Source organism: Ascaphus truei, chromosome 13, assembly GCF_040206685.1.
Source record: "Ascaphus truei isolate aAscTru1 chromosome 13, aAscTru1.hap1, whole genome shotgun sequence".
NCBI lineage: Eukaryota > Metazoa > Chordata > Amphibia > Anura > Ascaphidae > Ascaphus > Ascaphus truei.
In genome coordinates this window covers 1,781,201-1,806,973 of record NC_134495.1, presented here as the reverse complement: position 1 = coordinate 1,806,973, position 25,773 = coordinate 1,781,201, and the positions used below count along the sequence as shown (strand labels likewise).

Genomic DNA, 25,773 nt, shown 5'->3' with positions numbered 1-25,773 from the left:
AGGCTAAGGCCGAAACGCGTAGGAGCAGGTCCAGTTGGCAGGATCCCCTGTTTTGTGGATTTAACCCCCGGGCGAGTAAATATTGGCCCAAGCAGCACACGTTTGGTACTAGGTGGCGAGTAGATTTTTTTGTGTGGCGAGTAGATTTTTTGGTGATTTGTCAACCACTGTATATATATATATATATATATATATATATATATATATATATATATATATATATATATATATTTGCAGGACTAGAACCAGTGGAGGGGGCCTTGGAATGACTTGCTGTATGTATATATATATATATATATATATATATATATATATACAGTGTTCGACAAACCTATACATTTGCTCGCCCCGGGCGAGTGGATTTAACCCCCGGGCGAATAAATATTGGCCCAAGCAGCACACGTTTGGTACTAGGTGGTGAGTAGATTTTCTTGTGTGGCGAGTAGATTTTTTGGTGATTTGTCAACCACTGTATATATATATATATATCCTAATGACAAGTATTCTATATGGTGTGTGTGCTAATATATTGGGAAACAGAATGTTAGGCACGGTCGTTAATGTCCATTGATATCGTGTTAGTCGGGTGCATGTGGCTACTCTTTTGTTGTATGAATAGAGCCAAACAAGTTATATATTATAACTGCTCTGTGACTATTATATTAGGAGGCGTCAAGAATGCAATACCCAGAAATATCGATCTTTAGACACTATCAGCCACTACCACCAAGACCTGGAGAAAATCCGGAAACCGTATCGCCATGTGAAGGAAGAGAAGGATTACACAGACACGGAGAACTGGTGGGGATCAGAGTGACTAACGGGAATATATAGATGTCTTGTTAGGCTTTGCCTTGTCCTTTCTTTAAAGGTTGTTATCTGGATTTTCTCAGAGAATATCAATGTTTTCCTCCTTGTGAGACCATCATGCACAGCTCCATTAACCTTTTGTGTACCGGAGGCACCGCGGCTGCATAGGACCACAGGTCCTCTGGCCCTTTGCGATCATGTGACCGCTCATCGGAGAGATCACATGACAGCAGCGTGGCTGATGATGCAAAAGTACAAGGTTACATCCTTCCCTGTTCCTGAGCATGACCTGATCCCCGTCTTTGGGCACTCAAACAGTTAAAAGGGCAATCCTTCACAGGACCAAAGTGCACTACTACCAGCGACATGTTTGAGGGGTAACATCTGGGTGATTGCTGACTTTTTACCCAAATCTGACACCTATAAGTATTCTTCAATAATTTTGTAAAGTTAGTATGTAAACACGGTGAGCTGAGACTTGGGAGGGGTTAGGTTAACTCTGGCTGCTCCCTTTAGTCTGATGTCACCCTGCCCAGACAGAGACCCTCTGTCCCTCTCCCCATATCTTTATTGGCTCATTGATCAGGACAGGGTGGGCTCAGGCTAAGGAAAGTCCTGATGAAGGTGTGAGAGAAGACCGACATGTTTACTTTTTGAATAAAGAATGTAAGAGTGATGTGCTGCATCGCGTGTACACTGGGGGAAAGGAAACACCCCCGCCCAGGGGCCCTGAAATAAAGCTATTTGTAATGTATTGTTACAGAAATAAAATTAGCCACATTTTTATATTTTAGCGTTAGAATTGTTTGAAGAAGACAATTTGATCGTTACATTCTTTACAACATGTTTTTTGTCCGGCTATGTGGGATTGCGTCTTTCAATGTGAAGTGTTGCCTAGAATGAAATGAACATGTGGCATGTTTAATAGGTTAAATGAAGCTCATTGACACATTAAAAAATAAATAAAAAATAATATACTTATACCATACTAAAATATACTTATAGGTATTTATTTCCACATACGTGTTTAAACGTTTAACATTTCCATGGTAAACCAATACTTTGGATGGGGTTTTGCAATCTTTTTAACGGATGTCATTTGGTGATAACATTTTAGCGTTGTTTTCAAAGTAATTATTAAACCATCATTAGTTAAATAGATAAATAATCCTGTGTTCCCAACAAAAAGCAATCCGTCTTTATTTTTCACAAGATAGAAGTGGTTACTTAGAACAGTAGTTTCCAACTTTTTTATGGTTAAGGAACCCTACGTGAATTCTGAGTAATCCCCAACCCTCTCTAATAGCGCGTCTGAGATCAGATGCACTGTAAGGAACCCCAACCCTCTCTAATAGCGTGTCTGAGATCAGATGCATTGTAAGGAACCCCAACCCTCTCTAATAGCGTGTCTGAGATCAGATGCACTGTAAGGAACCCCAACCCTCTCTAATAGCGCGTCTGAGATCAGATGCATTGTAAGGAACCCCAACCCTCTCTAATAGCGTGTCTGAGATCAGATGCATTGTAAGGAACCCCAACTCTCTAATAGCGTCTCTGAGATCCGATGCATTGTAAGGAACCCCAACTCTCTCTAATAGCGTCTCTGAGATCAGATGCATTGTAAAGAACCCCAACCGTCTCTAATAGCACATCTGAGATCAGAGATTGTAAGGAACCCCAACCCTCTCTAATAGCACGTCTGAGATCACATGCATTGTAAGGAACCCCAACCCTCTGTAATAGCGCGTCTGAGATCAGATGCATTGTAACTTCTTCTGTATTTGGTACAGTTTTCAAATTACCTGAAAATTGCAGGGAACTCTTTAGGGATGCCCGGGGAACCCTGGTTGAAAAACACTGACTTAGTGGGTGATTTCATTAGAAAAGGTCAATTACACTGTTAAATAAAAAAACAAATCACCCACATTCATCTCACTGTTGGGCACATCCAATGTACACTGCTTACTTTTGATTGTCTTACATTTTTTTTATTCTTCCTACCATTGTAGGTTTGTAGTTTTGCTCTCAAGGATACCACCTGCCATGAAGATGAACCAGAAGATCCATAAAATCCTGGGCAAACTTCAAAAATTAGAAGTGAAGCCGTTTATCCGAATACGTCCCAATGCCTTCTTCAAAGTGCTGAGTGGCCTTCGCACCTGGGAGCTCTGCTACCCAGACATAAGTGTGGCTATAGAGGTAAACCTATCTTATTACATATAAAAGGAGACGGGAGCGCGCATAACCGCTCGTCTACATGTGACTGTGTATCAAAGTCTTTAAGGACATTTCCTATTATGGAACTACCTTAGAGACTAAAATAAGGGTGAATTATCTTACAAACTGTATGGGTAATCAGCTTCCCACAATTGGCATCTAGGATTTCTGCCAAATGGAAACTCACACTAAAATAGCCTTTCCCACTCAGTATGTGGTTCACGAAATGCTGTTATAAGCTTCTCTAGCAAGGGTCTTTAGTATTGATGGTCACAATGTGATGTATCCTCGGTGAGAAAAAATAGCACAAATAGTGTAACTCTGTGTACTGTATTGTAGGTTGAATTGCTATTAGACTTTTAAGACAACAGCTCGCGATCGCCCACTTGAGTTTTTAGACGGTATTGCAGACAATGCTAAAATGCAATTTTCTGGGCACGATAGAAAACCGCTCGAAAAAAGAGTCAATCGCCAAACGGTTGGAAAACAGAGCGCGTCGGGCCGCGGTATTCAGAGCGGTTCGTCGTACGCCGCTTTAGAATAAAGGCAGGAGCAGCTGTAATACTAATCCCATGTTCTAACAAGTTACAAGGCCCAATGGGTGCTATAAGTGTTCAGGCTGTAAAGCTTGTGAATCCATGAAGCCTGCGAAGTGTGTCAAGTCCTTTGTCACCAATGAGAGCTTTAAAAGGTGGATTCATTTATTAATTGCAATAGTAAATTTGTGATCTATGTATTGCAATATGATTGTGGTATCCAGTATGTAGGGAAAACAATTGGGTGCCTTAAAATTTGGGTGTTTGAGCATTTGACAAATATTAAAAATATAGTTAAAAATTGTATTGAAAAAGCAAAACCCTGACTTTTCTCCTGGATCATTTCCACCGGGTTCATGGTGATAATCCACAATCATTACATTTTTCTGCAATAGAGTCATTAAAAGATAATATCAGAGGTGGTAATAGGGACTTGTATCTACTTCGCAGGAACAGTATTGGATTCTCAGACTAAGAACCAAGCACCCATTGGGGTTTAATGACCTGGTTGATATTACACCTTTTCTCAAAATGATTTATGTACATCGTTTTCCTCTATTCATATCTCATGCATGTTATATATAATTGTTTGTTTCCTCTATTCATATCTCATGCATGTTATATATAATTGTTTGTTTCCTCTATTCATATCTCATGCATGTTATATATAATTGTTTGTTTCCTCTACTCATATCTCATGCATGTTATATATAATTGTTTGTTTCCTCTATTCATATCTCATGCATGTTATATATAATTGTTTGTTTCCTCTATTCATATCTCATGCATGTTATATATAATTGTTTGTTTCCTCTATTCATATCTCATGCATGTTATATATAATTGTTTGTTTCTTCTATTCAAATCTCATGCATGTTATATATAATTGTATTATTTCCTCTATTCATATCTCATGCATGTTATATATAATTGTATTATTTCCTCTATTCATATCTCATGCATGTTATATATAATTGTTTGTTTCTTCTATTCATATCTCATGCATGTTATATATAATTGTATTGTTTCCTCTATTCATATCTCATGCATGTTATATATAATTGTTTGTTTCCTCTATTCATATCTCATGCATGTTATATATAATTGTATTATTTCCTCTACTCATATCTCATGCATGTTATATATAATTGTATTATTTCCTCTACTCATATCTCATGCATGTTATATATAATTGTTTCTTTCCTCTATTCATATCTCATGCATGTTATATATAATTGTTTCTTTCCTCTATTCATATCTCATGCATGTTATATATAATTGTTTGTTTCTTCTATTCAAATCTCATGCATGTTATATATAATTGTTTGTTTCTGTATTTGATTTTGTGTTTTCATTAATCGGAAACATGTCCTTATATACTGTATGGACAAATTCTGATTTCTGGATTTTAGCAGTACAGGCATACCCCGCATTAACATACGCAATGGGACCGGAGCATGTATGTAAAGCGAAAATTTACTTAAAGTGAAGCACTACCTTTTTCCCACTTATCGATGCATGTACTGTACTGCAATCGTCATATACGTGCATAACTGATGTAAATAACGCATGTGTAACAGGCTCTATAGTCTCCCCGCTTGCGCACAGCTTTGGTACAGGTAGGGAGCCAATATTGCTGTTCAGGACGTGCTGACAGGCGCATGCGTGAGCTGCCATTTGCCTATTGAGCGATATGTACTTACTCGCGAGTGTACTTAAAGTGAGTGTCCTTAAACCGGGGTATGCCTGTATATCATATTACAATCATTTTTACTAGTGACTTTTGTCACAACACTATGGCTTGTACTTATGCCATGGGTTGTTACAAATATGTCTTTAAGCATATACATATATTGAACCTGTATATTTTAGCAACACACTCAAATCTTGTTTGTCTCTATTTTGAGTTTGGGGAATTCAATGTTTGGTGTTTGTTTTTGTGATCACCGCCTTTAGATATGCGTTTTGTCCTTTTAGCATACATATGTAATTCCAAATCTTGTCTCCATAGGGACCTCACAATGTTCGCACCTGTTTCTTATTAATTCACTTACTTATTTAATAAATAGTATTATATATCTTTTAATGTTATATAAATTAATATAGTTGATTCTAATTGTATAATTTTATCAATGGGGTTATCCCGATACAGATGAGTATTGTGAGCTTCCCTTCAATTGTATTTAAAATAGGCTTTTTAGTTTATTTGATTCTGCCACAGCTGTTTAATTAATTACCCAGTTGATATAAATACAAGAGCCCTGGCAATAGTGACGTCATCCCTGAAGAAGCCCGTGAGTGTGAAACGCGTAGAGGTTGTCATATCTGTTTTTTCTATCACCGTGCTAGACGTCCCTTCAGCTGTTACACTGATCAGCTGTTTTCCCCTGCTTGCGAGGTTGCTGCGCTTATGCGCATGCGCGGCGGCCGGTTGATCTTTTGCTCGCACGGAGCAGGGACTTGAGCAGGCTGTGAAGTTGGTACATTGTAGCCTTGTGTGCCGTGCTAGAAGCGCAGCGAGGCACTAAGGCTGGGACGTCATCAGAGGATCAGCTGGATGTCAGCTGTGTTCTGTGCGGCTCCGCCATTTCCGGGTGCTGCGAGCGGTCTGTCCTGATATACAAGAACTCTGGGGCTGTCGGCTCTCATCTGGATAGAGTGGACGCTGATTGTATCATTTGTATATGTAAGTGCGTGTATTTGTTGTGTGTCTTGTGAATACATTTATTACCAGTCACCTCCGGTGCGCTGTGTCTTCTCTCTCTCATCTTTTGAAGATTGCTAGGAATACTTAGTGGGTGAATGGAGCACCCACCTGAGACATTAGCAGCAACAGTACTGTGTGGACAGTCAGCGCAAGGGGAACACCACACACACATGAACACAACACACACACACACAAACAATCACTTTGAGCACATTCACATGTCTTGGACAGGTCTGCAACCCTGCCCTTCAACCATTATCACCTAGCATACAGTGCTCCCACTGCAGCAAGGGATTCTGGGAAATGACATGCAAATGAGCACACGTGTCACCTTTTGCCTGAAATCCATTTACATGGAACCCATAAGCAAATGCTCTGCTGTTCACACAGCTTTTAAGCACCGCATGGGATTAAATGCAAAGCCAGTCAAGCCACTCACAGACATGTTTCAACCTTAATGGGTCTCATCAGTGTGAATGTGCTCACAAGGGATATTATTTATTGGCTATATGCCAACAGTGGAGGTTGTCGCCTTTTTCACCCACCATAACTTAAAATGTATATATGTATGTATGTATATATGTATATATGTATATATGTATATATGTATGTATGTATATATGTATGTATATATGTATGTATGTATATATGTATGTATGTATATATGTATGTATGTATATATGTATGTATATATGTATATATGTATGTATGTATGTATGTATGTATGTATGTATGTATGTATATATGTATGTATATATGTATGTATGTATGTATGTATGTATGTATATATGTATGTATGTATGTATGTATGTATGTATGTATGTATGTATGTATGTATGTATATATGTATATATGTATATATGTATATATGTATATATGTATATATGTATATATGTATATATGTATATATGTATGTATATATGTATGTATATATGTATATATGTATATATGTATGTATATATGTATATATATATGTATGTATATATGTATATATGTATGTATGTATGTATGTATATATGTATATATGTATGTATGTATGTATTTATTTATGTATGTATGTATGTATGTATGTATGTCTCTATCATTTGGACTAGTAAATTAGGTCTTGATTTCCCTCTCCCAGTAACAGAACGTTATATCCCTGCAGTAACTGTACCAGAACTCCGCGGATTGGCGTTGTTACAGGGAACGCCTCTTTTACATCTCATTAGCACTAACGTCCGTTATGAGAACAGCATGAACACTGAGCTGTGTAGATCCGTTAGCCCTTAAGTTAACGCATTGTTACGTTAATGCTCCGATAAGTCAATAACAGCGCGTTGGGGATCTGGGCCTTAGTGACATCAGTAGACCTCAAACAACCTTATATACAGGCATACCCCGGTTTAAGGACACTCACTTTAAGTACACTCGCGAGTAAGTACATCTCGTTCAATAGGCAAACGGCAGCTCGTGCATGCGCCTGTCAGCACGTCCTGAACAGCAATACTGGCTCCCTACCTGCACCGAAGCTGTGCGCAAGCGGGGAGACTATAGAGCCTGTTACACATGTGTTATTTTCATCAGTTATGCACGTATATGATGATTGCCATAAAGTACATGCATCGATAATTGGGAAAAAGGGAGTGCTTCACTTTAAATACATTTTCGCTTTACATACATGCTCCGGTCCCATTGCGTACGTTAATGCGGGGTATGCCTGTATGGAGATAAAACAGCTCTGTGCTGTTTGGCGGCGTGGTGGGGAGCGTGAGAATACACACCAGGAGTTACAGTGACTCTACTGCAGGTTCTTGGCCTTATTCAATAAAAAAAAAAAACTTGGGGGGAAAATAGAAAAAGTAATCTGCTTTAAAGGACAGCACATGGAGCTCATGTTTAAATACCATAGGTCATATTGCACCTTTAAATAATCACAGCCTTGTTTATTTACAGCGTAATTATAAGCTGATGATTGCATTTTGGCACTGCACAGCAGTCATAAAATTGTGATTCATAGATCAGATTTAAACTGTGATTCTCTTCTTCACATAGTTTTGGCAAAACTTCTCCGCAGATATAAACACGCTGTTATAGCTCAGTGACCCCGAAGACTTCTCCGCAGATATAAACACGCTGTTATAGCTCAGTGACCCCGAAGACTTCTCCGCAGATATAAACATGCTGTTATAGCTAAGTGACCTAGGAGACTTCTCCGCAGATATAAACACTATGTTATAGCTCAGTGACCTAGAAGACTTCTCCGCAGATATAAACACGCTGTTATAGCTCAGTGACCCCGAAGACTTCTCCGCAGATATAAACACGCTGTTATAGCTCAGTGACCTAGAAGACTTCCCCGCAGATATAAACATGCTGTTATAGCTCAGTGACCTAGAAGACTTCTCCGCAGATATAAACACGCTGTTATAGCTCAGTGACCTAGAAGACTTCTCCGCAAATATAAACATGCTGTTATAGCTCAGTGACCTAGAAGACTTCCCCGCAGATATAAACACGCTGTTATAGCTCAGTGATCTAGAAGACTTCTCCGCAGATATAAACACGCTGTTATAGCTCAGTGACCTAGAAGTCTTCTCCGCAGATATAAACATGCTGTTATAGCTCAGTGACCTAGAAGACTTCTCCGCAGATATAAACACGCTGTTATAGCTCAGTGACCTAGAAGTCTTCTCCACAGATATAAACACGATGTCATAGCTCAGTGACCTAGAAGACTTCTCTGCAGATATAAACACGCTGTTATAGCTCAGTGACCTAGAAGACTTCTCCGCAGATATAAATATGCTTTTATACTTTAGCTGGTTAGTCTTTCAAATAGTTATAAATAAAGTGAAGTCTTGGCTCGATTGAATTGCCTACTTACAACAGGTAAGTGGAAAAACAGCATAAACAGGGAACAGGGTGGATGGTAACTCAGGAGGGCTCTTCACTTAGGATGGTGTTCATAAAAGACAACAAGGAGATACCATGGTGTGGACAAATAGACAAATTTGTATTGTTAAAAAGCATAAGAAATGTACTCACAATGTGTACATAGGTAACAGGCACATAAGGTTTTACTTGAGGCAGTAGAGACGCCGGAAAAGGTGGTAGGCTTGCTATTCACTTCAGAGTTCCCTCAGTCGGGTCGCGGTGGATAGCGTCTGACGTCACGTCCGGCGAGGACTGACAACTTCCGATTGAGCGGAGGGAGAAGTGGATAACAGGACGGCACGGCAACCTCTTCACCTTCAAGTCAGGAGCAGCTGCATAAGGTGTTGATAGCTCAACGCGTTTCGCTGAACTGACGTCGGCTTCCTCAGGAGCATAAGTGAAGAGCCCTCCTGAGTTACCATCCACCCTGTTCCCTGTTTATGCTGTTTTTCCACGTACCCGTTGTAAGTAGGCAATTCAATCGAGCCAAGACTTCACTTTATTTATAAGTGTGGGAACTTGCTGCTCCATCATTTTCTACTCTCTTTTTTGGGGTGTTCCTGAACCATCGCTCCCTTCAAACCCTGGACACCAATAGTGTTTATAAGGGAATCTGTACATATTCCCTGTGAAGGTTGAGAGTTATTTCTATTACACCTTACAATTTAATTTATTTATCCACTATTCACTATCACTGTTGTTTAGCACCGTTCTAAATCACTTGGGTTCACTAGTCTTTCAAATAGTTTAATAGGATCTTTGAATCCAATAGGGTGCCTTCGTTTGAAGTGTTTTCTATCGTATGATCTGTTGCATTTATTATTCAAAACTGTGTTGAAATCCCCTCCTACCATTAAGAGGTCCTTCCGAATATCTTGTAATTGGGAGAAACAAGTTTCAAAGAAGGATCTCCTGGAGGAATTGGGAGCATAGACATTTGCTAAAGGGATCTATGTCCCTCCAAGCATGCCAACCAGAACTGGTATGAACCGCCCATCCTTGTCTTTCTATATCAGCTCAGGCGTGAATGGAACTGGGACAATGTTTGTGGTTGGAGAGCGTCTCCTGAAGTGTGTCTCTTGCAGAAAGACTATACAGTATCTGCTGTCTCTCGCTTGTAGTTTGTAGTTAGACAATGCGAATCCATGTTTGTGAGGGCTATTAAAGTCCTTAACATGATGGGATATTAGCTTAATTGATACAATGGTAGTAGCGAGATGATGTAACACCAATTGAATGGTACGTTGTAGGCAGAGGGAGAGGTATAAAGGGACAAGAGGAGTGGGATAAAAAAGGGGAAGCACAAAGGGATAATAAACCAAAAAGGACCTGGTAAGTCCTTGGATCTCAACCCAGGAGGGATGGTACCATTCCCAGCGTTTGGATCGATGTGGTACTGAAAGAATGGACCAATTTTAGAGGTCAACATAGCACCACACCTTCACCTTGAACCTCCATGGCTGGTCCCAGGGAGGCACAAACCTAAAAAGGGGTTTGACAAACAAACATAGCAACATGAAGAAGCGTTAAACATAAGATATGATTTGACCAGATTATTAACGCAGCATTGATTAACAATATTAACATAATTTGGCACGCAGAGTAGGGAGGATATATTAGCCGCACAAACCTCCATCATTTATGGCAACTTCACCTTTCTGGAGAGGAGACCGGCTGTCCAGGTGATCATCCTGATCCACACTGGACTATACACCAGAGATTCTTTGACTGGTATTGCTGGGTGCCCCGCTGATAGTGCCCCGCTGATAGTGCCCCGCTGATAGTGCCCCGCTGATAGTGCCCCGCTGATAGTGCCCCGCTGATAGGGCCCCGCTGATAGTGCCCCGCTGATAGGGCCCCGCTGATAGGGCCCCGCTGATAGGGCCCCGCTGATAGTGCCTCGCTGATAGTGCCTCGCTGATAGTGCCCCGCTGATAGTGCCCCGCTGATAGTGCCCCGCTGATAGTGCCCCGCTGATAGTGCCCCGCTGATAGGGCCCCGCTGATAGTGCCTCGCTGATAGTGCCTCGCTGATAGTGCCCCGCTGATAGGGCCCCGCTGATAGTGCCCCGCTGATAGTGCCTCGCTGATAGTGCCCCGCTGATAGTGCCCCGCTGATAGTGCCCCGCTGATAGTGCCCCGCTGATAGTGCCCCGCTGATAGTGCCCCGCTGATAGTGCCCCGCTGATAGTGCCTCGCTGATAGTGCCTCGCTGATAGGGCCTCGCTGATAGGGCCCCGCTGATAGTGCATCCCTGACAGTGCCCCGCTGATAGTGCCCCGCTGATAGTGCATCCCTGACAGTGCCCCGCTGATAGTGCCCCGCTGATAGTGCCCCGCTGATAGTGCCCCGCTGATAGTGCCTCGCTGATAGGGCCCCGCTGATAGGGCCCCGCTGATAGTGCCTCGCTGATAGTGCCTCGCTGATAGTGCCCCGCTGATAGGGCCTCGCTGATAGTGCCCCGCTGATAGGGCCCCGCTGATAGTGCCCCGCTGATAGTGCCCCGCTGATAGTGCCCCGCTGATAGGGCCCCGCTGATAGTGCATCCCTGATAGTGCCCCGCTGATAGTGCCTCGCTGATAGTGCCCCGCTGATAGTGCATCCCTGACAGTGCCCCGCTGATAGTGCCCCGCTGATAGTGCCCCGCTGATAGTGCCTCGCTGATAGTGCCCCGCTGATAGTGCCCCGCTGATAGTGCCTCGCTGATAGTGCCCCGCTGATAGTGCCCCGCTGATAGGGCCCCGCTGATAGGGCCTCGCTGATAGTGCCCCGCTGATAGTGCCCCGCTGATAGTGCCTCGCTGATAGTGCCTCGCTGATAGGGCCCCGCTGATAGTGCCTCGCTGATAGTGCCTCGCTGATAGTGCCCCGCTGATAGTGCCTCGCTGATAGTGCCTCGCTGATAGGGCCCCGCTGATAGTGCCTCGCTGATAGTGCCTCGCTGATAGTGCCCCGCTGATAGTGCCTCGCTGATAGTGCCTCGCTGATAGTGCCCCGCTGATAGGGCCCCGCTGATAGTGCCTCGCTGATAGTGCATCCCTGACAGTGCCCCGCTGATAGTGCCTCGCTGATAGTGCCCCGCTGATAGTGCCTCGCTGATAGTGCCTCGCTGATAGTGCCCCGCTGATAGGGCCTCGCTGATAGTGCCCCGCTGATAGGGCCTCGCTGATAGTGCCCCGCTGATAGTGCCTCGCTGATAGTGCCCCGCTGATAGGGCCTCGCTGATAGGGCCCCGCTGATAGTGCATCCCTGACAGTGCCCCGCTGATAGTGCCCCGCTGATAGTGCCCCGCTGATAGTGCCCCGCTGATAGTGCCTCGCTGATAGTGCCCCGCTGATAGTGCCCCGCTGATAGGGCCTCGCTGATAGGGCCCCGCTGATAGTGCCCCGCTGATAGGGCCCCGCTGATAGTGCCCCGCTGATAGTGCCCCGCTGATAGTGCCCCGCTGATAGTGCCCCGCTGATAGTGCATCCCTGACAGTGCCCCGCTGATAGTGCCCCGCTGATAGTGCCCCGCTGATAGGGCCCCGCTGATAGGGCCCCGCTGATAGGGCCCCGCTGATAGTGCCTCGCTGATAGTGCCTCGCTGATAGTGCCCCGCTGATAGTGCATCCCTGACAGTGCCCCGCTGATAGTGCCCCGCTGATAGGGCCCCGCTGATAGTGCCCCGCTGATAGTGCCCCGCTGATAGGGCCTCGCTGATAGTGCCCCGCTGATAGGGCCCCGCTGATAGTGCCCCGCTGATAGTGCCCCGCTGATAGTGCCCCGCTGATAGTGCCCCGCTGATAGTGCCCCGCTGATAGGGCCTCGCTGATAGTGCATCCCTGACAGTGCCCCGCTGATAGTGCCCCGCTGATAGTGCCCCGCTGATAGTGCCCCGCTGATAGTGCCCCGCTGATAGGGCCCCGCTGATAGTGCCTCGCTGATAGTGCCTCGCTGATAGTGCCTCGCTGATAGTGCCCCGCTGATAGGGCCCCGCTGATAGTGCCCCGCTGATAGTGCCCCGCTGATAGTGCCCCGCTGATAGTGCCCCGCTGATAGTGCCTCGCTGATAGTGCCCCGCTGATAGTGCATCCCTGACAGTGCCCCGCTGATAGTGCCCCGCTGATAGTGCCTCGCTGATAGTGCCTCGCTGACAGTGCCCCGCTGATAGTGCCCCGCTGATAGTGCCTCGCTGATAGTGCCTCGCTGATAGTGCCTCGCTGATAGTGCCTCGCTGATAGGGCCCCGCTGATAGTGCCCCGCTGATAGTGCCTCGCTGATAGTGCCCCGCTGATAGTGCCCCGCTGATAGGGCCCCGCTGATAGTGCCCCGCTGATAGTGCCCCGCTGATAGGGCCCCGCTGATAGGGCCCCGCTGATAGTGCCCCGCTGATAGGGCCTCGCTGATAGTGCCCCGCTGATAGTGCCCCGCTGATAGTGCCCCGCTGATAGTGCCCCGCTGATAGGGCCCCGCTGATAGTGCCCCGCTGATAGTGCCCCGCTGATAGGGCCCCGCTGATAGTGCCCCGCTGATAGTGCCCCGCTGATAGGGCCCCGCTGATAGTGCCCCGCTGATAGTGCCCCGCTGATAGTGCCCCGCTGATAGGGCCCCGCTGATAGGGCCCCGCTGATAGTGCCCCGCTGATAGGGCACCGCTGATAGTGCACCGCTGATAGTGCCCCGCTGATAGTGCCTCGCTGATAGTGCCCCGCTGATAGTGCCCCGCTGATAGTGCCCCGCTGATAGGGCCCCGCTGATAGTGCCCCGCTGATAGTGCCCCGCTGATAGTGCCCCGCTGATAGTGCCCCGCTGATAGTGCCCCGCTGATAGTGCCCCGCTGATAGTGCCCCGCTGATAGTGCCCCGCTGATAGTGCCTCGCTGATAGTGCCCCGCTGATAGTGCCCCGCTGATAGTGCCCCGCTGATAGGGCCCCGCTGATAGTGCCCCGCTGATAGTGCCCCGCTGATAGTGCCCCGCTGATAGTGCCCCGCTGATAGTGCCCCGCTGATAGGGCCCCGCTGATAGTGCCCCGCTGATAGGGCCCCGCTGATAGTGCCCCGCTGATAGTGCCCCGCTGATAGTGCCCCGCTGATAGTGCCTCGCTGATAGTGTCTCGCTGATAGTGCCCCGCTGATAGTGCCCCGCTGATAGTGCCCCGCTGATAGTGCCCCGCTGATAGTGCATACCTGATAGTGCCTCGCTGATAGTGCCCCGCTGATAGTGCCCCGCTGATAGTGCCCCGCTGATAGTGCCTCGCTGATAGTGCCTCGCTGATAGTGCCCCGCTGATAGGGCCCCGCTGATAGTGCCCCGCTGATAGTGCCTCGCTGATAGTGCCCCGCTGATAGGGCCCCGCTGATAGGGCCCCGCTGATAGTGCCCCGCTGATAGTGCCTCGCTGATAGGGCCCCGCTGATAGTGCCCCGCTGATAGTGCCCCGCTGATAGGGCCTCGCTGATAGGGCCTCGCTGATAGTGCATCCCTGATAGTGCCCCGCTGATAGTGCCCCGCTGATAGTGCCCCGCTGATAGGGCCCCGCTGATAGGGCCCCGCTGATAGTGCCCCGCTGATAGGGCCTCGCTGATAGTGCCCCGCTGATAGTGCCCCGCTGATAGTGCCCCGCTGATAGTGCCCCGCTGATAGGGCCCCGCTGATAGTGCCCCGCTGATAGTGCCCCGCTGATAGGGCCCCGCTGATAGTGCCCCGCTGATAGTGCCCCGCTGATAGGGCCCCGCTGATAGTGCCCCGCTGATAGTGCCCCGCTGATAGGGCCCCGCTGATAGGGCCCCGCTGATAGTGCCCCGCTGATAGGGCACCGCTGATAGTGCACCGCTGATAGTGCCCCGCTGATAGTGCCTCGCTGATAGTGCCCCGCTGATAGTGCCCCGCTGATAGTGCCCCGCTGATAGGGCCCCGCTGATAGTGCCCCGCTGATAGTGCCCCGCTGATAGTGCCCCGCTGATAGTGCCCCGCTGATAGTGCCCCGCTGATAGTGCCCCGCTGATAGTGCCCCGCTGATAGTGCCCCGCTGATAGTGCCTCGCTGATAGTGCCCCGCTGATAGTGCCCCGCTGATAGTGCCCCGCTGATAGGGCCCCGCTGATAGTGCCCCGCTGATAGTGCCCCGCTGATAGTGCCCCGCTGATAGTGCCCCGCTGATAGGGCCCCGCTGATAGTGCCCCGCTGATAGGGCCCCGCTGATAGTGCCCCGCTGATAGTGCCCCGCTGATAGTGCCCCGCTGATAGTGCCTCGCTGATAGTGTCTCGCTGATAGTGCCCCGCTGATAGTGCCCCGCTGATAGTGCCCCGCTGATAGTGCCCCGCTGATAGTGCATACCTGATAGTGCCTCGCTGATAGTGCCCCGCTGATAGTGCCCCGCTGATAGTGCCCCGCTGATAGTGCCTCGCTGATAGTGCCTCGCTGATAGTGCCCCGCTGATAGGGCCCCGCTGATAGTGCCCCGCTGATAGTGCCTCGCTGATAGTGCCCCGCTGATAGGGCCCCGCTGATAGGGCCCCGCTGATAGTGCCCCGCTGATAGTGCCTCGCTGATAGGGCCCCGCTGATAGTGCCCCGCTGATAGTGCCCCGCTGATAGGGCCTCGCTGATAGGGCCTCGCTGATAGTGCATCCCTGATAGTGCCCCGCTGATAGTGCCCCGCTGATAGTGCCTCGCTGATAGGGCCTCGCTGATAGTGCCCCGCTGATAGTGCCCCGCTGATAGGGCCCCGCTGATAGTGCCCCGCTGATAGTGCCCCGCTGATAGTGCCTCGCTGATAGTGCCCCGCTGATAGGGCCTCGCTGATAGGGCCCCGCTGATAGTGCATCCCTGATAGTGCCCCGCTGATAGTGCCCCGCTGATAGTGCCCCGCTGATAGTGCCCCGCTGATAGTGCCTCGCTGATAGTGCCCCGCTGATAGGGCCCCGCTGATAGTGCATCCCTGATAGTGCCCCGCTGATAGTGCCCCGCTGATAGTGCCCTGCTGATAGGGCCCCGCTGATAGTGCCTCGCTGATAGTGCCCCGCTGATAGTGCCCCGCTGATAGTGCCTCGCTGATAGTGCCCCGCTGATAGGGCCCCGCTGATAGGGCCCCGCTGATAGGGCCTCGCTGATAGTGCCCCGCTGATAGGGCCCCGCTGATAGTGCCCCGCTGATAGTGCCCCGCTGATAGGGCCCCGCTGATAGTGCCCCGCTGATAGTGCCCCGCTGATAGTGCCCCGCTGATAGTGCCCCGCTGATAGTGCCTCGCTGATAGTGCCCCGCTGATAGGGCCTCGCTGATAGGGCCCCGCTGATAGTGCATCCCTGACAGTGCCCCGCTGATAGTGCCCCGCTGATAGTGCCCCGCTGATAGGGCCCCGCTGATAGTGCCCCGCTGATAGGGCCCCGCTGATAGGGCCTCGCTGATAGTGCCCCGCTGATAGTGCCTCGCTGATAGGGCCTCGCTGATAGGGCCCCGCTGATAGGGCCCCGCTGATAGGGCCCCGCTGATAGTGCCCCGCTGATAGTGCCCCGCTGATAGTGCCTCGCTGATAGTGCCCCGCTGATAGTGCCCCGCTGATAGTGCCCCGCTGATAGGGCCCCGCTGATAGTGCCCCGCTGATAGTGCCCCGCTGATAGTGCCCCGCTGATAGTGCCCCGCTGATAGTGCCTCGCTGATAGTGCCCCGCTGATAGGGCCCCGCTGATAGTGCCCCGCTGATAGTGCCCCGCTGATAGTGCCCCGCTGATAGTGCCCCGCTGATAGTGCCCCGCTGATAGGGCCCCGCTGATAGTGCCCCGCTGATAGTGCCCCGCTGATAGTGCCCCGCTGATAGTGCCCCGCTGATAGGGCCCCGCTGATAGTGCCCCGCTGATAGGGCCCCGCTGATAGTGCCCCGCTGATAGTGCCTCGCTGATAGTGCCCCGCTGATAGTGCCTCGCTGATAGTGCCTCGCTGATAGGGCCCCGCTGATAGTGCCCCGCTGATAGTGCCTCGCTGATAGTGCCCCGCTGATAGTGCCTCGCTGATAGTGCCCCGCTGATAGGGCCTCGCTGATAGGGCCCCGCTGATAGTGCATCCCTGATAGTGCCCCGCTGATAGTGCCTCGCTGATAGTGCCCCGCTGATAGTGCCCCGCTGATAGTGCCTCGCTGATAGTGCCCCGCTGATAGTGCCCCGCTGATAGTGCCTCGCTGATAGTGCCCCGCTGATAGTGCCCCGCTGATAGGGCCCCGCTGATGGTGCCCCGCTGATAGTGCCCCGCTGATAGGGCCCCGCTGATAGTGCCCCGCTGATAGTGCCCCGCTGATAGTGCCCCGCTGATAGTGCCCCGCTGATAGTGCCCCGCTGATAGTGCCTCGCTGATAGTGCCCCGCTGATAGGGCCTCGCTGATAGTGCCCCGCTGATAGTGCCCCGCTGATAGTGCCCCGCTGATAGGGCCCCGCTGATAGTGCATCCCTGACAGTGCCCCGCTGATAGTGCCCCGCTGATAGTGCCCCGCTGATAGGGCCTCGCTGATAGTGCCCCGCTGATAGGGCCCCGCTGATAGGGCCCCGCTGATAGTGCATCCCTGACAGTGCCCCGCTGATAGTGCCTCGCTGATAGTGCCCCACTGATAGTGCATCCCTGACAGTGCCCCGCTGATAGTGCCTCGCTGATAGTGCCCCGCTGATAGTGCCTCGCTGATAGTGCCCCGCTGATAGTGCCTCGCTGATAGTGCCCCGCTGATAGTGCCTCGCTGATAGTGCCTCGCTGATAGGGCCCCGCTGATAGTGCCCCGCTGATAGTGCCTCGCTGATAGTGCCCCGCTGATAGTGCCTCGCTGATAGTGCCCCGCTGATAGGGCCTCGCTGATAGGGCCCCGCTGATAGTGCATCCCTGATAGTGCCCCGCTGATAGTGCCTCGCTGATAGTGCCCCGCTGATAGTGCCCCGCTGATAGTGCCTCGCTGATAGTGCCCCGCTGATAGTGCCCCGCTGATAGGGCCCCGCTGATAGGGCCTCGCTGATAGTGCCCCGCTGATAGGGCCCCGCTGATAGTGCCCCGCTGATAGTGCCCCGCTGATAGGGCCCCGCTGATAGTGCCCCGCTGATAGTGCCCCGCTGATAGTGCCCCGCTGATAGTGCCCCGCTGATAGTGCCCCGCTGATAGTGCCTCGCTGATAGTGCCCCGCTGATAGGGCCTCGCTGATAGTGCCCCGCTGATAGTGCCCCGCTGATAGTGCCCCGCTGATAGTGCCCCGCTGATAGTGCCCCGCTGATAGTGCCTCGCTGATAGTGCCCCGCTGATAGGGCCTCGCTGATAGTGCCCCGCTGATAGTGCCCCGCTGATAGTGCCCCGCTGATAGTGCCCCGCTGATAGGGCCCCGCTGATAGTGCATCCCTGACAGTGCCCCGCTGATAGTGCCCCGCTGATAGTGCCCCGCTGATAGTGCCCCGCTGATAGGGCCTCGCTGATAGTGCCCCGCTGATAGGGCCCCGCTGATAGGGCCCCGCTGATAGTGCATCCCTGACAGTGCCCCGCTGATAGTGCCTCGCTGATAGTGCCCCACTGATAGTGCATCCCTGACAGTGCCCCGCTGATAGTGCCCCGCTGATAGGGCCCCGCTGATAGTGCCCCGCTGATAGGGCCTCGCTGATAGTGCCCCGCTGATAGTGCCCCGCTGATAGGGCCCCGCTGATAGGGCCCTGCTGATAGTGCATCCCTGACAGTGCCCCGCTGATAGTGCCTCGCTGATAGTGCCCCGCTGATAGTGCATCCCTGATAGTGCCCCGCTGATAGTGCCCCGCTGATAGGGCCCCGCTGATAGTGCATCCCTGACAGTGCCCCGCTGATAGTGCCTCGCTGATAGTGCCCCGCTGATAGTGCATCCCTGATAGTGCCCCGCTGATAGGGCCCCGCTGATAGGGCCCCGCTGATAGTGCATCCCTGACAGTGCCCCGCTGATAGTGCCCCGCTGATAGGGCCCCGCTGATAGTGCCCCGCTGATAGGGCCCCGCTGATAGGGCCCCGCTGATAGTGCCCCGCTGATAGTGCCCCGCTGACAGTGCCCCGCTGATAGTGCCCCGCTGATAGTGCCCCGCTGATAGTGCCCCGCTGATAGTGCCCCGCTGATAGTGCCTCGCTGATAGTGCCCCGCTGATAGTGCATCCCTGACAGTGCCCCGCTGATAGTGCCCCGCTGATAGGGCCCCGCTGATAGTGCCCCGCTGATAGTGCCTCGCTGATAGTGCCTCGCTGATAGTGCCCCGCTGATAGTGCCCCGCTGATAGTGCCCCGCTGATAGTGCCCCGCTGATAGTGCCCCGCTGATAGTGCCCCGCTGATAGTGCCCCGCTGATAGTGCCCCGCTGATAGGGCCCCGCTGATAGTGCCCCGCTGATAGTGCCCCGCTGATAGGGCCCCGCTGATAGTGCCCCGCTGATAGGGCCCCGCTGATAGTGCCCCGCTGATAGTGCCCCGCTGATAGTGCCTCGCTGATAGTGCCTCGCTGATAGTGCCCCGCTGATAGTGCCCCGCTGATAGTGCCCCGCTGATAGTGCCCCGCTGATAGTGCCCCGCTGATAGTGCCCCGCTGATAGTGCCCCGCTGATAGTGCCCCGCTGATAGGGCCCCGCTGATAGTGCCCCGCTGATAGTGCCCCGCTGATAGGGCCCCGCTGATAGGGCCCCGCTGATAGGGCCTCGCTGATAGTGCCCCGCTGATAGTGCCCCGCTGATAGTGCCTCGCTGATAGTGCCTCGCTGATAGTGCCTCGCTGATAGTGCCCCGCTGATAGGGCCCCGCTGATAGTGCCTCGCTGATAGTGCCCCGCTGATAGTGCCTCGCTGATAGTGCCCCGCTGATAGTGCCTCGCTGATAGTGCCTCGCTGATAGTGCCCCGCTGATAGTGCCCCGCTGATAGTGCATCCCTGACAGTGCCTCGCTGATAGTGCCCCGCTGATAGTGCCCCGCTGATAGTGCCCCGCTGATAGTGCCCCGCTGATAGTGCATCCCTGACAGTGCCCCGCTGATAGTGCCCCGCTGATAGTGCATCTTTGACAGTGCCTCGCTGATAGTGCATACCTGACAGTGCCCCGCTGATAGTGCCTCTCTGATAGTGCCCCGCTGATAGTGCCCCGCTGATAGTGCCCCGCTGACAGTGCCCCGCTGATAGGGCCCCGCTGGTAGTGCCCCGCTGATAGTGCCTCGCTGATAGTGCCTCGCTGATAGTGCATCCCTGACAGTGCCCCGCTGATAGTGCCTCACTGATAGTGCCTCGCTGATAGTGCATACCTGATAGTGCCCCGCTGATAGTGCCTCTCTGATAGTGCCCCGCTGATAGTGCCTCTCTGATAGTGCCTGCCGATAGTGCCCCGCTGATAGTGCATCCCTGACAGTGCCCCGCTGATAGTGCCTCTCTGATAGTGCCTGCTGATAGTGCCTACCTGACAGGCATCAGTAAAAGTGAAACATGATAACTTAAAGCCGATGGCACGAATGATGTATTCTTGTCTTATTCCTACCTCCTTCGCTGTGCTTCATACCGTCCAACTGCACCCGCTTTATGTCCTGCACCCAAAGGAGGAACTACGTTTTTTAGCGCCTGGGGCCACCAACTGTATGTCGTTTTTATCCTCCCCCCCCTAGATAATCTTAACATAAAGTGTATATTAAACCCTATTGTTGTTTTGGGAAGACAGCGGTGACCAGCAGACATTTCCCCCCTTTGCTGTTCCAAGGCCATGGCCATTTATAGAGCGGGACAATAACCTCGTAGAGTCTGCGGCTCAGGGAGCTCTGCTGATTAGAATGGGAGAACTTCTTCTTCCAAACCTAATATTGGCGGGTGGACCCAGGACGTGATCGTAACACAAGCATTTCCTTGGCCTGGTGCCTTGGGCATTCTAGCACTGCGGGGGTTAAGGTGGATGTTGCAAGGTTCTGACATTTTAGTTTTTCCAGTTAATGGTTTCAGTAACCATTTTCCTCTCTCTACTTTCTGTTTTCTAGTTTGTAAGGGAACAGCTCGTGCAGATGCCCCAAGAGGATTACACAGCCTGGCTTCAGACGCGACTTTCTTCATCACAACAGGGCAGGGCCCAGAGTGCTCCTCCCATGAGATGAGGGCTTCACATTCACTCATCGTTGCACAATGTATCATTACACCCACAACCAAGACATTCACTAGCAAGAAAGAGACTTGGGGACATTTGTTTTCACAAACACCAAAGAAGCAAACAATGGAACCACTTTCCTATTTTGCGGTCGGTAACGCCACATGTTTGGATTTTGACACTGTTTTTTTTGGGAGGGGGGGGGGGGAGGGGGTCAGTTTCTATATTTTAGTCTATACAGTCTTGTTATTCTACTCAATATCCTGGAAAAAAAGACCAACGTGGATTATGAATAGGGATTATAAATTATAAATAGAGAATCTTAACATGTAACGTTCCATTTAAAAAGCTTGTAGTTCAAAGTTCCAATATCTTTTGGGGTCCTGGAGAACTGTAGGTTTGTTGCAGTAAAGGACACCTTTAGTAAACCAACGTAAGAGGTCTTCTTAGACAATTATAATACACAGAGCTTTCTAAACTGTACAGGTCTGTTACATACACTTGAATGTAAGGTTTCACAAGCTCTTTACACCATCATTTTATCTTGGAAAGTTGTGATCATATTATTTTTAAGTACATGTTGCATGCACTTGATTAGATAAAATGTATGGGATTCTAGGACCCATTCCAGCATATTTCCATTCTGACACTTCTCCTCTATCCATGGTATATGACAAGACTGGCACATACCCAGTGAGCACAGGTGTCCTGAGGCTTGCTCATGTCTAGTAGAAATCCCTAACATCTAATACCTCCCAGTACTGAAAGGATCCGGTGCAAATTAGTAGAAATGTGTTTGGCAACATAACTCAGTCCAACATCACGCAACAGCAGTTAGTTTGACACATAAAAGAGTGAACATATTTCTAACAAACTGACTACTGTGACCTTTATTCATACCATATGGAGCCAAAATAGCAACAATGATTTTGTGTCTTAGAAACTTCAGAAAATACTTCTTTTTAATGTCATGCTGTAGCACTTACACCTAACTTTCTCAGAGCTTTTCAGATATTTAACCTAGTAAATGTCTATGGAGAATAGTCCATCTTTCCACCCAAAGTCCTTATCACCCGGTAGTCTACATGGTTGCTTTAGGAAACACCACCTCCACCCTCCTTATCTCACACAACCCTCCTCTTCCTCCTCATCTCACACCACCTCCACCCTCCTCATCTCACACCACCCTCCTGTTCCTCCTCATCTCACACCAACACCCTCCTCATCTCACACCACCTCCACCTTCCTCATCTCACACCACCCTCCTCCTCATCTCACACCAACACCCTCCTCGTCTCACACCACGTCCACCCTCCTCCTCATCTCACACCAACACCCTCCTCCTCATCTCACACCACATCCACCCTCCTCCTCCTCATCTCACACCACCTCCACCTTCCTCATCTCACACCACCCTCCTCCTCATCTCACACCAACACCCTCCTCGTCTCACACCACGTCCACCCTCCTCCTCATCTCACACCAACACCCTCCTCCTCATCTCACACCACATCCACCCTCCTCCTCATCTCACACCACCTCCACCCTCCTTATCTCACACCACCCTCCTCCTCATCTCACACCAACACCCTCCTCGTCTCATGCCACCTCCATCGTCCTCCTCCTCATCTCACACCACATCCACCCTCCTCCTCCTCATCTCACACCACTTCCACCATCCTCCTCCTCTCACACCACCACCCTCCTCCTTATCTCACCCCACCATCATCCTCCTCATGATTTTAAAAGAGCAGGACATGCTTAGGGGGCACATTATATGAGTTAAACTTTCATATCTCCCTTTGTGCATTATCTCCCTGTCATAACCAAGTTACAGAGCTTTGCTGTGCTCAGTAATTCTTTCCCTACCCCCTCCTGTAATCCCCTTTGTGCTCAGGTATGCTGAATCAGCCTGTATGCTGCTCTTTGCCTCCTGATGTGCAGCTCCGTGACCTCCAGCTCTGACCCACACTTTCTTGTGTGACCCGTGCTTAGTGGCTACACACGAATATCTCCACTACGTTTCTCCAAACCTTAACTGTCCGTTCTATTTTCTCCCGGTTGTTACAGCACACACAGAGCATTAACATTTTAAAGTGATTGAGTTCTGCACTGTATCACTTTTTAATGACATTTTACAGTCATGTCAACGCTCACAGATTTTTGTGCGTCTCAGTGATTTGTAGCATGAGCAGTGTTATAGAACGTAACCCTTGGGGTGCCACAGGTCTGGCCCTCCCGAGGCCCCATGATGTAGTAACTGCATCATCTACACGCGGAGGTCCACAGGAGCGCAGAGAATGAGGAGGACGTCTCCTCTCCTGTTCCAGTATCAGTGACAGTGCAATCATGTGATCACTCAGGAGGTCACATGATCCCAAGTACCAGTGGGGCTGTTGCCCTCTCGTGCTGCGGCCCATCCTGCACGCAAAGAGTTAATGAAGTCTCCAGTTCTCATTGAGAGTTTCCTTTGTTTTCCTTGATGTCCCGGGCATGTTGCCTGCTTTTAGGGGTGAGCTATTCCATCAGCATTGTAAAGTCTGGGAAATGGTAGTGAATAACCCCCTTGTATGCGCTGCTCCGAATCCGTTCCTCAGGTTTCTGCCAAGTTTTATGACTAGAAGTCGACCTTGGAACAGACACCAAAGTCAGAGGCCAAGACACGCATAGCTCTGCTAAAGTCACTTAAAGGGTTTCTGGCTCTAAATGTAATGATAGAACCTTGTGTGTTCCTTTTATAACACAATATAATGCCATGGCACCAAAGATATGTAAGGTGATCAACAAACCCTAGCAGCTGGTTCTAAAAGACCCTACTTTGCAGAGTCATTTACCTTCTAATCCAAGAATCATTTTTTACTAAGGCAGACAGTCTTAAATATAAAATAGCTCCTAGTTGCCTTAAAAGTAAAAAAAAAAAACTATCTCAGAAACTCATTCATTCCTTGATGCAAAAGGCTTCCATAAATGTTTAAGATGCAAAATGTGCAAATTAAATTCACATGAACAAAAACAGATCAAGAGTTTTACTTCAAATAAAACAAAGATTCAATATACAGTACTATTAAAAACGTATAAATTGTATTGTATTGTATGTCTTTATTTATACCATTACTCAAAAACAGCAAGCTTGACCCTACCTGTCTTTCTAACTATCGACCTGTCTCGTCCTGCCTTTTGCCTCTAAACTCCTTGAACGTCTTGTATTCTCTCGCTTGCTCCATTTTCTCAACACCTATTCTCTCCTAGACCCTCTACAATCTGGCTTCCGCACTGCTCACTCCACGGAAACAGCCCTCACTAAAATAACTGACGACCTCCATGCTGCCAAAGACAGAGGTCATTACACTCTGTTCATATTACTCGACCTCTCTGCTGCATTTGACACCGTGGACCACCCTCTTCTCCTTCATATTCTCCATACTCTTGGTATTCGGAACAAAGCTCTATCCTGGATCTCATCCTACCTCTCCTATCGTACTTTCAGTGTCTCTTCTGCTAACACCTCCTCCTCTATTGATCTCTCTGTGGGGGTACCCCAGGGCTCTGTCCTGGGACCTCTTTTCTCTGTACACACTATCTCTAGGTGACCTAATAACATCTTTTGGGTTTAAATATCGCCTCTATGCTGACGACACACAAATATACTTTTTGAACACCCAACCTTACACCTGCTGTACAAACCAAAGTTTCTGAATGTCTCTCTGCTATATCATCCTGGATGGCCCTCCGCCGCCTTAAACTCAACATGGCTAAAACAGAGCTCCTCATACTTCCTCCCAAACCTGGCCCTACTACCTCCTTCCACATTACTGTTGGAACTACGATCATTCACCCAGTAGCCCAAGCACGCTGCCTAGGGGTCCATCCCGACTCTTGCGTTCTGCTCAAGGATGTCTTCTTTCTACCCCCTTTGTATCTAAAGCCCTCTCCCGCCTTAAACCTTTTTCACTGACTGCCCCACACCTCTGGAATGCCCTTCCCCTCAGTACCCGACTAGCACCCTCTCTATCCACCTTTAAGACCCACCTTAAGACACACTTGCTTAAAGAAGGATATGAATAGCACTGTGAATATTCTGAACACATGATACATAAAGCTTGGCCCCCTGCAGACGCACTTACCAGAACTCCCTCCTACTGTCTCTGTACGTTCTCCCTACCTACCAATTAGACTGTAAGCTCCTCGGGGCAGGGACTCCTCTTCCTTAATGTTACTTTTATGTCTAAAGCACTTATTCCCATGATCTGTTATTTATATTATCTGTTATTTATTTGATTACCACATGTATTACTGCTGTGAAGCGCTATGTACACTAATGGCGCTATATAAATAAAGACATACAATACAATAGAATAGCGCCATTAATGTACATAGCGCTTCACAGTAGTAATCAAATAAATAACAGAGCATGGGAATAAGTGCTTTAGACATAAAAGTAATATTAAGGAAGAGGAGTCCCTGCCCCGAGGAGCTTACAGTCTAATTGGTAGGTAGGGAGAACGTACAGAGACAGTAGGAGGGAGTTCTGGTAAGTGC

General features: G+C 49.6%; 1 protein-coding gene across 2 annotated transcripts in view; it reads left to right on the top strand.

Moving 5' to 3' along the window:
* Nucleotides 1-24,300, top strand: part of CCDC60 (coiled-coil domain containing 60) — a 145,787-nt gene extending 121,487 nt beyond the window's left edge. The window contains exons 12-15 of one of the 2 annotated variants that reach the window (XR_012787694.1): nucleotides 667-801; nucleotides 2,820-3,009; nucleotides 21,131-21,384; nucleotides 23,132-24,300. Coding sequence is in view for 1 of the 2 variants with exons in the window: in XM_075568067.1 (XP_075424182.1) it covers nucleotides 667-801; nucleotides 2,820-3,009; nucleotides 21,131-21,244 (439 nt within the window). In the remaining variant the exon portion in view is untranslated. Of the gene's footprint in view, nucleotides 1-666; nucleotides 802-2,819; nucleotides 3,010-21,130; nucleotides 21,443-23,131 lie in introns of those variants that run through there. The other variant, XM_075568067.1, reaches the window with a different exon arrangement.
* Nucleotides 24,301-25,773: the final 1,473 nt, after the last annotated feature.